This window comes from Carcharodon carcharias, chromosome 3 (assembly GCF_017639515.1).
Source record: "Carcharodon carcharias isolate sCarCar2 chromosome 3, sCarCar2.pri, whole genome shotgun sequence".
NCBI classification, from domain to species: Eukaryota; Metazoa; Chordata; class Chondrichthyes; order Lamniformes; family Lamnidae; genus Carcharodon; species Carcharodon carcharias.
The window spans coordinates 53,319,237-53,334,896 of record NC_054469.1 but is presented as its reverse complement, the minus strand read 5'-3'; the positions used below and the strand labels follow the sequence as shown (position 1 = coordinate 53,334,896).

General features: G+C 41.8%; 1 protein-coding gene across 1 annotated transcript in view; it reads right to left on the bottom strand.

Moving 5' to 3' along the window:
• odad2 (outer dynein arm docking complex subunit 2) overlaps nt 1–14,844 on the bottom strand; it is a 469,867-nt gene extending 455,023 nt beyond the window's left edge. The window contains exons 1-3 of the mRNA XM_041183936.1: nt 14,774–14,844; nt 13,913–14,148; nt 12,848–13,008 (exon numbers count right to left, since the gene is read on the bottom strand). Coding sequence (XP_041039870.1) covers nt 12,848–13,008; nt 13,913–14,136 — 385 coding nt within the window. The 5' untranslated portion in view covers nt 14,137–14,148; nt 14,774–14,844. The remainder of the gene's footprint in view (nt 1–12,847; nt 13,009–13,912; nt 14,149–14,773) is intronic.
• Between the last annotated feature and the right edge of the window lie 816 nt (nt 14,845–15,660).

The following is a 15,660-nucleotide window of genomic DNA, read 5'->3' as shown; positions in this document are numbered from 1 at the left end:
AAAAGCTAATCTCGGTAACGGTGACCATGAAACCATTGTCGATTGTCATAAAAACCCATCAGATTCAATAATGTCCTTTAGGAAAGGAAATCTGCCATCCTTACCTGGTCTGGCCTACATTTGACTCCAGACCCACAGCAATGCGGTTAACTCATGAGTGGCCCAGCAAGCCACTCAGTTGTATCAAACAGCTACAGAAAAGTTGATAAGGAATGAAGCCAGACAGGCCACCTGGCATCGATCTAGGTACCAGAAATGACAAAGGCACACCCAGCCCTGTCAACTCTGCAAAGCTCTCCTTACAGCATCTGGTGCCTTGTACCAAAATTGAGACAGCTGTCCCACTGACTACTCAAGCAACAGCCTGATATAGTCATATTCACGGAAGCATATCTTTCAGAAAATGTCCCAGACACCTCCAACACCATCCCTGCGTATGTCCTATCCCACTGGCAGGACAGATCCATCAAAGGTGGCAGCACAGTGGTACGTAAACAGGAAGGAGTCCTCAACATGGACTGGAGCCCCATGAAGTCTCATGACATCAGGTCAAACATGAATAAGGAAACCTCCTGCTGATTGCTACCTACCACAGCCCCTTCTCAGCTGATGAATCAGTACCTTTCCATGTTGAACAACAATTGGAAGGAGCATTGAAGGTGGCAGGGGCACAAACTGTACTCTAAGTAAGGGACATCAATGTCTATCACTAGAAGTGGCTCGGTAGCATGACTATTGACCAAGCAGGCTGAGTCTTAAAGGAAATAGTTGTTAGACTGGGTCTGCAACAGATGGTGAGAACACCGACAAGAAGGAAAAACCTATTGACCTCATCCTCACCAATCTACCTGTCCACGACAGTATCAGTGGGAATGGCTACTGCACTTTCCTTGTGGAGATGAAGTCTTGTCTTCATATACCCTCCAATGTGTTGTGCGACACTATCACTGGTGCTAAATGAGAAAGATTTCAAACAGATCCAGCAATTCAAAACTGGGCATCCATGAGGCGCAATGGGTCATCTGCAGCAGCAGAATTGTATACAACCACAATCTGTAACCTAATGGCCTGGCATATCCCCCACTCTACCATTACCATCAAACCAGATTTAATGACAAGTGCAGGAAGGCATGCCAGGAGCAGCACCAGGCATACCTAAAAATTATGTGTCAGGACCGCTTGCATGCCAAACAACAGAAGCAGCATGTGATAGGCAAAGCTAAGCCATCCCACAACCAAAGGGTCAGATCTAAGCTCTGCTGTCCTGCAACATCCAGTTGTGAATGGTTGTGGACAATTAAACAACTAACAGGAGTATAAGGCTCCACAAATATACCTACCATCAATGATGGGGGACCCCAGCACATCAGTACAAAAGACAAGGCTGAATCTTTGCAACCACCTTCAGCCAAAAGTGCTAGTGGATAATCCACAAAAACCAGGACAAATCCAACCTGACCAATTACCACCTTGTCAATCTACTCCCAATCATTAATAAAGTAATGGAAGGAGTCATCGACAGTGCTATTAAGCAGCACTTACTCACCGAAGCTCAGTTTGGGTTCCTCCAGGCCACTCAGCTCCTGACCTTATTACAGCCTTGATTCAAACATGGACAAAAGAGCTGAACTCCAGAGGTGAGGTGAAAGTTACTGCCCTTGACATCAAAGCAGCATTTGACTGAGAGTGGCATCAAGGAACCTTAGTAAAACTGAAGTCAATGGGAATCAGTGGGAAAACTATCCACTGGTTGGAGTCATACCTAGCACAAAGAAAGATGGTTGTAGTTGTTGGAAGCCAATTATCTCTGTTTTGGGACATCGCTGCAGGAGTTCCACAATGTAGTGTCATCAGCACAACCATCTTAGGGTGCTTCTTCAATGACCCTACCTCCATCAAAAGGTCAGAAGTGGGGAGGTCCTCTGATGATTGCACAATATTCAGCACCATTCACGACTCCTCAGATACTGAAGCAGTCCATGTCCTTATGCAGCAACACTTGGACAATACCCAGGCTTGAGGTGATAATTGACAAGTGACATTCGCACCACACAAGTGCTAGGCAATGACCATCTCCAACAAGAGAGAATCTAATCATCTCCCCTTGAAATTCGATGGCACTCCCACCACTAAATCCTCCACTATCAACATCCGGGGTGTTACCACTGACCTGAAACTGAACTGGACCAGCCATATAAATACTGTGGCTACAAGTGCAGGTTAGAGGCTTGGAATTCCATGGCATGTAACTCATCTCCTGGCTCTGCAAAGCCTGTCCACCATTTACAAGGCACAAGTCAGGAGTGTGATGGAATACTCTCTACTTTCCTGGGTGAGTGCAGCCCCAACAACACTGAAGAAGCTTGACACCACCCAAGGCAAAGCAGCCTGCTTGATTGGCACCCCATCCATGACCTTAAACATTCACTCCCTCCACCACTGACACACAGCATGTAGCATCAACAAGCTGCATACAACAAATCACCAAGGCTCCTTTAACAGCACCTTCTAACTCCACGACCTCTACCACCTCAAAGGATAAGGGTAGCAGACCACCTGCAAGTTTCCCTCCAAACCACACACCATCCTGACCTGGAACTATTTCGCCTTTTCTTCATTATCAATGAGTCAAAACGCTGGAACTACCTTCCTAACAATGTGGGTGCACTTACACCACATGGCATGCAGCAGTTCAAGAAGGCAGCTCACGACCACCTTCTCAAAGGCAACTAGTGATGGGCAATAAATGCTGGCCAAGCCAGCAATGCCCATACCCCATGAAAGAATTTTAAAAAGCCATTGGAGATTCACTTAGCTATCTTTGGACAGAAAGGAGTAAAGCCAGGTCCCATGGACCTTGAACCTGGAAGCGGATTTGCCATGCCATGTTGGGGGGGGTGGTGGGGGGCAAGAATGAGATTATGTTTATGTAATCATGGGCAGAGAGGACAGATATCATGGCGGGCGGGGGGAAACAGATCAGGCATTGCAGCAGGTGAATGATGATGGTTAGAAATTGGGTCGGGTGCAGGAAAACAACATAAGGACATAAGAGCATAAGAAATAGGAGCAGGAGTGGGCCACTCAGCCTTTCAAGCCTGCTGCTCCATTCAATGAGATTATGGCTGATCTTCAACTTCAACATCATTTTTCTGCACTATCCCTGTACCCCTTGATGTTTTAAAGGGTGAACATCGAAGCTGGAGGGATGGTTGTCGACTGGAAGGATGGAGAGAGAAAAAGGCAGACTGTGATCCTTGAGGCATCCTAATCCTCTTGGTTCAAAAAGAGCACTGGAAGAAAGGTACTTAACTTGCGGAGGCTGCTTCCGCCTCTCTCTTTTTTCCCGACCTCTAGGAAATCCAACAGTAGTTAATTTTAACTTGTGCTCCCAATTACACAGAGGGAGTCCAATTTAAATATTTTAGTGAATGGTCCTATCTCTAGTTCTTTTGCTAATTACCTTAAATCTGCATTCTCTCGTTACCAACCCTTCTGTCACTCCAACTGGGACCTAACCGTATTGCTAAAGGCTCAGCATAATATCTGTGGTTTTGCACTCTAAACCTCTGTTTATAAAGCCAAAGATCCCATATGATTTTTTTTAATACAATCTTCTCAGTTTATCACATTCAAAGGTTTATGCATATATACCCCCAGATCTTTGTTCCTGCATTTCTTTTTAAAAAAGTTAGCCAATTTAGTTTGTATTGCCTCTCCTCATTATTTCTACTGAAATGCATCTTTACACTTCTCTCCATTGAATTTTACCTGCCATGCATCTGCTCATTTCACCATCGATGTTCTCCTGAAATTTGATAGTATCCTCCTAACTGTTCACTACATTTCTGAGTTTTGAGTCATCTGCAAACTTTGAAATGATGCCTTTTGTGAGAAAACCACTGGATTATACCTGTCAGACTGTACACCATTTTTACAGATTTTCTGTCCCTTAACCAATTTCACATCCACTCTGCCACTGCTCCTTTAAACCCACATGCTTCAATTTTGTTAACAGGTCTATTATGGGGTAATTTATCGAACACATTTTGAAAGTCCTTATACACAGCATCAACCACTCTAGCTGTTACGATCCAGCTAATGTTAATACTGGACAAATCAGATCCCAGAGTGAAACCTGGCTTGATAGGTTCTAACTTGTTTTTTTAGAAAGGTAAGTTACTGAACAAATTCACAGGAGTCTGCTGAGGAACTTTTCATACAAATAAAATATTTATTAAAACAAGAAAAGTGAACTATATTACACTAGACAAAAAGAGGTTGGAAAGATCTCAATACAAACACAAGATGATGATTCAAATTCCCACTATTCCTTTAGCCCAGGTATCTTTACAGACACTTAAACCATTGAAGGGTTACCATTAGCTTGACACAAAGGCTTCTCGCTTGAGACTGGCACAGTTGCAACTGGTTTTCTTCCAGTGAATTCCTGAGCATTCACTTGATGCTTCTCACCCAACTCATATCTCTCCCCAAGATATCCAAATACCAGGCTCTAAATTCACTGTTTCTTCAACTGCAGAGCAAACAAATGAGTTCCCTAAACTCAGTCTTCCAGTTGCACCTCTTCTAAACTGACTACTTTACTGCGTCCCATAACTGATTATTCAGTTAACTACTGTCCCACAAGCCTTGTAGTTTTCTTTTTTCTTCTTAGAGAGCTTCAAATCCTTATCTTCTCTCTCTGACATACACTGAATTCTCTTCTCTCAACTCCTGTCTTTCCTGTGTCTGTGTTCCTGGATCACTATCACTTGACAATAGTAAAGCTTTTCCACTTTGTGTTTTGTCTTTAGAATCATTGAACTTTGAACCCCTTTCAATTCAGGGGTTGTAAGACCTCATTAAAAATATATACACAAACAAATGCCAAAGATCTGACCTTTTAGTCACAAGGCTATCCAGACAGCCAGGTACCAAAGTTCATAAACAAAACGTAAATGAACTGAAATCATTTTACCTTTCTCAACACACAATTATATGCACAAATTCAACTTAAAATTATACATTGTTCATAACATAGCACAATAAAAGTACTGATTCCCACATCTACTGCATCATTACCATTGTCATTGAAGGCCAACCAAGTGTTAATTCATTCATTCTGGTTTGCCTATTACCCCACATTTTAGGGAGATACATTTCCAAGGCATAAAATAAGCATGATCCAAAACAAAGCTAATGATGGTGTATTTTACATACTGAACTACTACAATTACTTTTCATTTTGGGCTTTTCAAATGCAGCCTGTCAGAACCTTTGTAAGTTATTTATACTGCTGTGCAATTTTTGTCAATGTGTCAGAAATCTGATTCTCTGTTTCCATGAAAGTTCCTTTGCAAAATATTTTCACTTCGGTATTTTGTTCAAATCTTTATTTTCAACTTTTAAGGGTACTTGAATTACCTGATGCTGTGATTAGCATTACACTGATGTATGAGGTTCAGGATAAAATTCCACTAACCAGCAAGTAATGTCCTCAGTCACAAGGGTGGATGGACAACTGAATGAAAATATCAAATTTATGCATTGTACTGATTTGGTGAAAGTATTAAGTGGAACATAGACAAACCTTGTATAACAGAATATGCATTGTATACTATTCCCATCTTAAATGTGAAAATCTCTGTTTCGAAATTCAACACATTAAAATTAACAACTAAATTGCTGAAGTTGGTTAACTTCATTATTTTTTTATTTTATTAATGTTATTTATATAATCAAGTCTTGCATATAATATGCACCCATCATGCATATGCTTTTCAAAGATACTGGCAGGGATTTTCCGTGCCTGCCGGCGTTGGGTGTTTCAGGGGTGGGATCAGACAATATGGCGCAATTGGTTTTTCAACAGCGTGAAACCAGTTTGTTCAGCCCGCCAATGGCAGAGAACATGGCCCACCATCAGTTGTTGAAAACCTCATTGTAATACATCAGCATATCATTATTAGGCCTGCCCGCCAGAATCATTCCCCCCCCCCGTCACATTGTCCGCCCACGTCGGCGGGAAAACACACTGACGCGTTTCACAACAGCACATAAGCAACGTGCACCTGGTGGGCTGCACTTCTCTCAGGCTTGTTTTGGTCAGCACCCGCAGTCATCAGCGCCAGACTTCACAGGCAGCACCTCATCACTTTTAGGGGGCTCACAGCAGGTCTCTACCTACCACATCAGCCATATGAGGGTGGCATTTCCATGATTGCAGTGCTAGGGCTTGCTTGGCGAAGGGGGAGAACTGGCCTCAGAAAAGGGAAGAGACTGCAGGACAAGGGCTGGGGAAGGAGGGTAACCCAGGGTGTGTGTGGGGGCACATGTTGATCTGTGCAAGTGGCCTCAAGATGGTGAGGGCTGAGGAGGCAATCTCCAGAGGAGATGAAGCCAAATGAGCATGTAAGGGTATGTATCTGAGAATGGGTGGTGATGTTCCTTGAGCTGGCAGTTAGAGAGATGCCAGTGAATGTGTGATGGGCTTGAGTGTGAGAGATTAGAGTGATGAGGTGGTTGCCATGCCCTGGCTGCATGGACAAAATCATTCATCCTCTATCTGTATTGGATAGCCACCCTCTTCTGTGCAGCATTGGCACTGATCACTACTGCCACCGCCTCCCAAGCCTGATTGGTCACACTGCTGCCCATCCTGTGACCAGAGGGGGAGTAGGGGACATTGCGGCAGGCATCCAAAAGGCGTCCCAGTGATGCGTCACTAAACCCGAAGGCTGCAGTCTTTTTGCCTTTCATGGACATCTTCCCTGCAGTAGTCATGAGGTGGGAGCACGGAGATGTGTGCGTGGGGCTGGATTTTAAATATATCACCCGGCATGACAAAGCAGTGAGGTTATGGTGTGGCGGACAAATGAGAGCCCCCCTCCAACAATGGAAAAGGCGTGTTTCCCGGGAATGCATAACTAATGCGACAGGTTTAGGATGATATGGCATGGAAACATGCCGCTGCAGCTGACGGATAAAACATTGTTTTGACCTCCAGCTACCACACTTAGTGCAAATCTGGGGCAATTCCGCCCACCGTACCATAAAATTTACACTTCAGGGTATCACCTGGAAACAGATATGTCCACTGGTTGAAAATTATTGATTGGCAACGTAACTTATTGCTTATATCTTTTAAATATCCAATTGGCTAAATGTGAAAGAGTCAAATAGTAACTAATAAAGAACAAGTAGCCAGTAGAAAAATCAAGCACGCACAGTGTGAACTAAGAATAGATAGATTTGGTGTGAAGACCATAGAAAGGAGTAGAAGTAGGCCATTAGGCCCTTCATGTCAGCTCCACCATGCAATGAGATCATGATTATCATGATCTGATAATCCTCAACCCCATTTTCCTGCCTTCCCCCATAACACTTAATTTCCTTATTGATTAAAAATCTGTAAATACTTACAAATACTTATAAATACTTAATGACCCAGCCTGAACAGCCCTCTGCAGTAAAGAATTCCACAGATTGACTACCCTCCAAGAGAAGAAATTCCTCTTCATCTCTGTTTTAAATGAGATTACTCTGAGATTACACTCTCTGGTCCTAGACTCTCCCACAAGGAGAAACAACTTCTCAGCATCTACCCTGTCAAGCTCCCTAAGAATCCTACATGTTTCAATAAGGTCACCTCTCATTCTGTTAAATTCCAATGAGTACAGGCCCAATCTCTACTCAACCTCTCCTCATAAGAAAATCCCTCCCTACCCGGGATCAACCTAGTGAACATTCTCTGGATGCCTCCAATTGCAATATACCTTTCCTTAGATAAGGGGGCCAAAACTGTTCACAGTATTCTAGGTATGGTCTAACTAGTGTCTTGTATAGTTTTAACAAGAGTTCCCTATTTTTATACTCCATTCCCTTTGAAATAAGGCCAACATTCCATTTGCCTTCCCTATTACCTGCTGAACTTGTGTGTTAGCTTTATGTGATTCATGCACAAGGACTCCCAAATCCCTCTGTGCTGCAGCCTTTCTCCATTTAATATTCAGCTCCTCTATTCTTTCTGCCAAAGTGCATAATCTTACATTTTCCCACATTATATTCCATCTGCCAAGTTTTTGTAAGTTTGCACCAATACAACAACTTGCATTTATATGGAGTAAAAACAGAAGATAATGGAAGAACTCAGCAGGTCTGAAGAAGGGTCATACAGACTTGAACCGTTAACTCTTTCTCTCTCCACAGATGCTGCCAGACTTGCTGAGTTTTTCCAGCATTTTCTGCTATTATTTCAGATTTTCAGCATCCACAGAATTTTGTTATTATTAAATGGTAACTTTAACATAGAAAATTTCCAAAAGCAGTTCACAGAAGCACAAATCAAAAGGGCTCCATGTACTGGAATGGGTGACTAAAAACTTAGCAAAAGATGAGGGTTACTGATCAGGTCTTAAAGAAGTGGTAGGAGATGGGGACTCTGGAAGCAACTCTAAAGCACAGGACAAAGGCATCTGAAGCCAAAGTCTACCAATGGTGGAATGAAGGGATTAAAGAATACACAAGAGGACTGAGTCAACCAGAGGTCCATGGAAGTGGGGGCAAGTGCTAGATGAGGTTAGAGTTTTAAAAAATGGGTGGGGCTCTGGAAGATTTAAACACAAAGATTAAAATGCAAAGTGCACGAGGAGGCGATATAGATCAGCAAGGGAAGGGCAGGTGGGTCTTTATACAGCATATGCAATAGACAGCGGAGGTTTAGAAATTCTGAAGTTTAGAGAGTTAAAGATGGTAGGCTGAGCAAGAGAGCATTGGACTACTTGAGTCTTGAGGTGGCACAGCCAGGAATGAGGGGTTCAGCAGTAAACCAGCTGAGGGTGAGGTGCAGGCAGCTACTTGATGCTGGAAGTGGGTTATCTTTGTGATGGAGGGGATAAAGGTCAGTGGCTCGATTCAGGATCATACAGGAAACCAAGATTATCATTCACTTGAGATCACAGAATTGTTACAGTGCAGAAGAAGCCCATTCGGCCCATGGTGTCTGCACCTGCTTTCCAAATGAACAATTAACTTAGTGCCATCCTCCTGCCTTCTCCCCATAAACCTACAGATTGTTTGTTTTCAAGTAATCATCTAATTCCCTCTTGAATGCCTCTATTGAACCTGTCTCCACCACACTCTCAGGCAGTGCATTCCAGATCCTAACCATTTGCTGTGTGAAAAAGTATTTTCTCATATCACTTTTGCTTCTTTTGCCAATTGCTTTAAATCTGTGCCCTCTCATTCTCAATCCTTCCATGACTGGGAACAGTTTCTCTCTATCTACTCCGTCCAGTCCCCTCATGATTTTGAATACCCCTATCAAATCTCCTCTCAGCCTTCTTTTCTCCGAGAATCTGAACTTCTCCAATCTATCAACATAACTGAAGTTCCTCAAACCTGGAACATTCTTGTAAAGCTCTTCTGCACTCGCTCCAGAGCCTTCACATCCACCCTAAAATGCGATACCCAGAACCGCACAATACTCCAGCTGAGGTCTAACAGCTGAGATCATAACCTCTTTGCTCTTGTACTCTATCCCCCTATGAATAAACCCAAGAATACCTAATGCTTTATTAACTGCTCTCTCAACCTGCCCTGTCACCTTTAATGACTTACAGATATGTACACCCAGGTCCCTCTGCTTCTGCACCCCCTTTAAAGTAGTACCTTTTATTTTATACGGTCTTGTCATATTCTTCCTGCCAACATGTATCACCTCACATTTAGGTGGCATTGAACTTCATCTGCCACCTATCTGTCAATTCCACAAACTTGTCTATGCCCTTTTGAAGTTCTACACTGTCCTCCTCACAGTTTACAATGCTTCCAAGCTTCGTAACCTCCGCAAGTTTTGAAATTGTTTCCTGTACACTAAGGCCTAGCTCATTAATATATATCAGGAAAAAAAAAGGTCCCAATATCGATCCCTCAGGAGCTCCACTGCAAACCTTCCACCAGCCCGAAAAACATCCATTAACCATTACTCACTGTTTCCTCACACTCAGCCAATTTAGTATCCATGTTGCTACCGTCCCTTTTATCCCATGAGCTATAACTTATCTCACAAGTCTGTTTTGCGGCACTGTATCAAATGCCTTTTGGAAGTCCATGTAAACCACATCAACAGCATTGCCCTCATCAACTGTTACCTCTTCAAAAATTGAGTCAGCAGCAATTTGTGGAGGAAACTACAGTTCATCCAAGACTGGATGATGCTAAAGCAGTGCGGACATAACATGGCGAATTATATTTCTTTGTGCATTATTTTTCTATATATGTGCATATTAGTCTCAACATCTACAATTGTACACAAAAAAACTGGCTATATACTTTTCTAAAACTGCAAACATGAAAGGGCAGAAAATAATCAGAAGGCATAAAGATGGCAATTGAAGCCTGGATGAAACTGAAATCCTCCTCCACTCTCATCAGCCCTTGCTTTAATTTTATTAACCTCCTAGGTTGCCACTTTAAGCTGAGACTGAAGGTTTAAAATCTTTACATGTTACTTAATACCAAGCAGAGCTCCATCCACACGAATTCCATTGTGAACACCGTCCTCCTCAACTTTCCGAAACACCAATTTGCATTTATATAGAGCAATTAATATAATAAAACATTCCAAGATGCTTCACTGAAACATTATAAAGCAAAATATGACACTGAAGTACCTAAGGAGCTATAAGGTCAGGTGACCAAAAGCTTGGTCAAAGACTTAGGTTTTAAGGAGTGTATTAAAGGAGGAAGGCAGGGTAGAGAGGTAGAGCATTTATGGAGGAAATTCCAGAGTTTAGGCTCTAGGCAGCTGAAAACATGATCACCGATGGTGAGCAATTAAAATCAGGGAGGCTTAAAAGGCTAGGAATCTCAGAAGACAGTAGGGCTGGAGGAGATCAGAGAGATAGGGTGAAGCTTGGGCACAAAGGAATTTGAAAGTAATGATGTGAATTTTAAAATTGAGGCTTTGCTTAACAAAGATCCAGCACACATCTGCAAGCATGCGGGTGATGGGTGAATGGGATTTGGTGTGAGTTAGGACATGGGAAGCAGAGTTTTGGATGACCTCAAGTTAACAGAAGCTAAAATGTGGAAGGCCAATAAGGAGTTCATAAGAATAGTCAAGTATAGAGGTAAAAAAGGCATAAATGAGGATTTCGGCAACAAAAGAGCTGTGGGAGGAACAGTCAGCAAAGTCACAGAGGTGGAAATAGGAACTTCAGTGATAGTGCAAATATGTGGTTGAAAGTTCAACTTGGCATCAAATATGTCACTGAGGTTATGAACAGTCTGGTTCAGCCTCAGACAGTTGCCAGGGAGAAGGGTGGAATCAGTGGCTAGGGAGCAGAACTCAGAGTGGAGGCTGAATGCAATGTTTTTAGTGTCCCCAGTATTTACTCCCCAGTATGTTCATCCAGTGCTGAATGTCGGACAAGCAGTCTGACAATTTAGAAACAATGAAGAGGTCAATAGAGATGTTGGTTAGGTAAAGCTGGGGATCATCAGTACACATATGAAAACACACGTGTTTTCAGATGATGTTACTGAGGGGCGGCATGTAGATCAGAAATTGGAGGGGGCCAAAGCTTAGATCCTTGGGGGACACCAGAGGTAACTATGTGGAATGGGAAGAGAAACCGTTGCAAGCGAAATTCTGGCTATGGTTAGACAGATAATAATGGAACCCACGGAATGAACACTGACCAAGCTGGACAATGGCGGAGAGGTATTGGAAGAGGATGGTGTAATCAACTGTGTCAATATTTTGACTGGGGCCATACACCTGTCATACTGTAACGGAGGTGTCCAAAGGCGAGCTCAGGGGGTACAGAAACCTCCCATGCCACAGGAATACTGCACCAGTCAAACCCCTACTTGTGACTGTTCCCGGAGCAGGTCACGCAAAAGCTGTAGGCGTTAAGGATAAGGAGCAATTGTTCGCCTTTGTCACAGTCAGATAGGATATCATTTGTGATTTTTGTCCATTTACACCCAACAGCTATGTACTTAATTAGCTGTGAAGCATTTGAGAGGTCATGAGATGCTTTGTAAATGCAAGTTCTTTCTTTCCTTTACCAGGTTAGTTTTCAATTGATAGCATTCATTAGCACAAATAAAGGTTGTTGTCAAGGCACCAACTTAACTAATGGAAACACAAAATGATACAGCACAGAAGAAGCCACTTGGCCCATCACCTCTATGTTGGCACTGTGAAAGAGATATGCAATTGGCCCTTCCCCTGTAACCCTGTAATTTTCTCCCCTTTTATTTATTAGTATTTAGCTGATTCTCTTTTGGAACTTATTATTGAATCTGCTCCCACCATACTTTCGAGGCAGTGCATTCCAGATCATAACTCTTTGTCCAGTTTCTTCCTTATCTCGTTTTGGTTTTTTTAACAATTAGCTTAATTTGTGCTATCCAAACATGCACCCTCCGCACTATAGTTTCTCCTTATTTATTTTACCAAAGCCCTTCATGAAAAAGGCAACTATCTCATAATTGTGTATCCTAATTTGCTGGACAGTAAACAAATTTGCTAATTTGTGAAAACTGCAGTATTCCCACTCTAATAGTGAGTGGGGCTGCAATTATTACTGTATTGCTGACGAATGAGCCTTAAATCCTACAAGTCAGATTATCATTACCAGAATTTTCAAGTCAACACTTAATTTTTGCAAAACCTTTTTAGAAGTTCACTATATTATTTACTTAGTCATGCCAAAATAACAAGGCTTTAGTTTCAAAAATAAATACTTCCTATAAGGACTATATTGATATTATTAAATAAGGTAGAACATCTAATATAACTTTTACAACGTGGAAGCTTTTGAATAAAACTAACCTTCCAGACAAACTTGTGTTTCCTTCAGTTTGTCCTTCTGAGCTATTTCTAGCAGTTTGGCTAGCTGGTTAAAAGTGGACACTTTGATGACACCAGTAGAAGCCTCAAAAATCAGCAACGGGTTTCCATCCATGTTTTCTTTTGATACAACAGTTTTTTTACTGTGATGACAAGGAAAGGAAACTAAATAAAATAAAAAACTTGCATATTCTGTATCTTTCTTCATCCCACTCATGATCTAATTGAGCAATGAGTTGTGTTTGATTTATGACGAGCAGTTAATATTTTGCACAAACTACAGAATAGTTTCCAGATAACTACCATTATTAGATTATTAAAATGGTGAGGTCTGATTTGAGATCAATAAAACTCAGTTTTTATATATTAAGATCCACAATCTAGAGATTAGTATATGTCAACCATAACCACTCTTAAATGTATCCTTGGCAGCTGGCTCAAAAGTGACAATAAACCAGATATTAAAGCAGATCATCTGCTGGAAAAAGGCACCAGGCAAAAACACCGGATTAAAGGGTGCATAAAGAACCCTTAAAAGTTTAAAAATTATGGGGAAAGCAAAACAATTTTGACCTTGTAAAAAAAAATAAACTCTTAATATAATCACACTGATCTTCATTATATATTTTCTATTTCAATTTTGTCAATGAAACTATTCAGTTTTAATATTTTAAGTAAAATGCCAGTTGCAATTAAACACGATCATAACAGTGTAAAGGTTGAGATGTAAATAGGGAAGAATTGCATAAAAAGGACAAAAGTGAAAATAGATTCCAAGGGGAAACGAACAGAAATTAATCTCCGAAATGTTCGCAATTAATTCAGATAAACAGGTAAATGCTTGCAACTGTAGCATAACTACAATTAGTTATTTATGTTTCATTTGCTGTGAGTGAATTTTATCAGGTGCCATATCTATTAAATATTGGCAAATGTTATATCCACCACCCCACCAACAGCTTCCAGATCCACCGCAAAGTCAACATTATCATCTTACTCTGTCGGTATAACAGCAGCAGCACACAATTTAATTACTCTGGAACCCACCTGATTTGATAATCTGCCCCAAACGCGGATATCTCCAAATTTGACTTCCATTCAAGAGCTTCCCGAAACATTAAGGCTGCTTCTTGTGGGTGCTTGGAACTAACATATTCCACAAATTTAATAATGTTGTTCAGTAGGGAGACGTTTAGAGGAGTAAATTCTAACTTGCCGACCCCGATGCCAGCCGCCGTCCACTGAGCTGCTCGAGTCAACGCTACACCCATGGCGATCAGTGACTGCAACCATACGAAAGAGACATGGGCAAAGTTAATACAGGACCAAAGGCATTGTTAGAACTTGCTTTCTCAAACCATTCCTACTTGAACAGAATAAACATAAATACATCATTATGCCCAAACATCCAAGGGACGAGTGAAGTGAATGAGATAGCTTGACGCACTTGTCCTCTTCCACCTAATCAACTCTTAAGGATCAGCAGCAAAAGCGTCCCATTAAAATACGCAATACAACAAAGATTTACTTTTTACTTTTCTACAATATCGAAGTGATTTTATGTTTTTTGAAAGAACTATAAATATTTTAAAGTTAAAGACCACAGCGTTGAGGATCAATTCAGCATGGTGTCCATTCTCACCGCCCCCTTTTCTAACAACTAATTAAGCTATACGGTTAGAAATGTTAAGCTGCCCTCACGGACAAGTCTGACTGTGAGCGAAGGCCACGGTCGGCCCGGTGCTGGGCGCAAAACGGCTTTGGAGAGTAAAGGCCCAGCAGGAAAACCCCGGGAACCAAGAGCCAGCCCTCTCCCCCGGGAGGGGGAGGAGGAGGGGGTCCACTGTTAACCCTACATGCTCGAAAAAGCAAACCAACACCCAACCGCCATGCAGATGCCAGTCTCACTTTATTTAACGTAGAACCCCGCAAAATGCCCGAGCAGGCTTCCCCCGTCGGGCCACGGCCGTGTGAGCGGTTACTATGGGGATCAGCGGGCGCCGCTGTTGCTAAGCTACCGATCCAAACACCGGCCGGTCTCTTACTGTCGCGAGACCGAGTTGGGGGCAAAGGAAATAAAAACGGCTGCAACTGTAAACCGGCTGAGACCAGTGCAGGCAGGTCCACCCAGGGTGTAAGAGATTATCTGGGACAGAAAGTTTACCGGTTAAATCTGATGCCAATGGCAAGGGTAAAACGAAGTAAAATATTTTTAATCCCAGGCCAGGGTGAAAGCCTTGATATTTGAGATGGGATGAGATTTTTTTAAATATCTTGGAAAATAATTGACTTTAATAATAGGGGCAATAACGTATCTACTGTTAAAATGGAGAAGGGATTTCTTGAGTTAATGGAAGATTATGACTCTTTTTGTAAGAGGCAGTATGAGGATGAGCATTTAATTATGAGTGCTAGGAACTATTAAATCTTCAGTACAAACGTGGGTTAGGCTTTAAATTCCAGTAATCACAATGCCATCTCATGTACATATACAGGATTGGGAGGAAGCTATACAAACCCAAACAAAATTGCCAAATTTTGAGAGGACCAATGTTGTTCACTTAATAAGTATTCTCAGAATTGGCCTGACAGGTTTGAATATAGCAAAGAGAGTTTCTTTAAGAAGGTAGTTCTGAATGTAGTGGACCAATATATGCCAATGCAAAGCAAAGGTACCAAGTTTAAAGGCATATCCCACCTGTTTGAAGATGACAACCAAGCAATTTAAATAAGAAAAAAGACATTGAAGATCATGAAGGTAAATAACAATTAGAATTCATTAAATACCTAAAGAG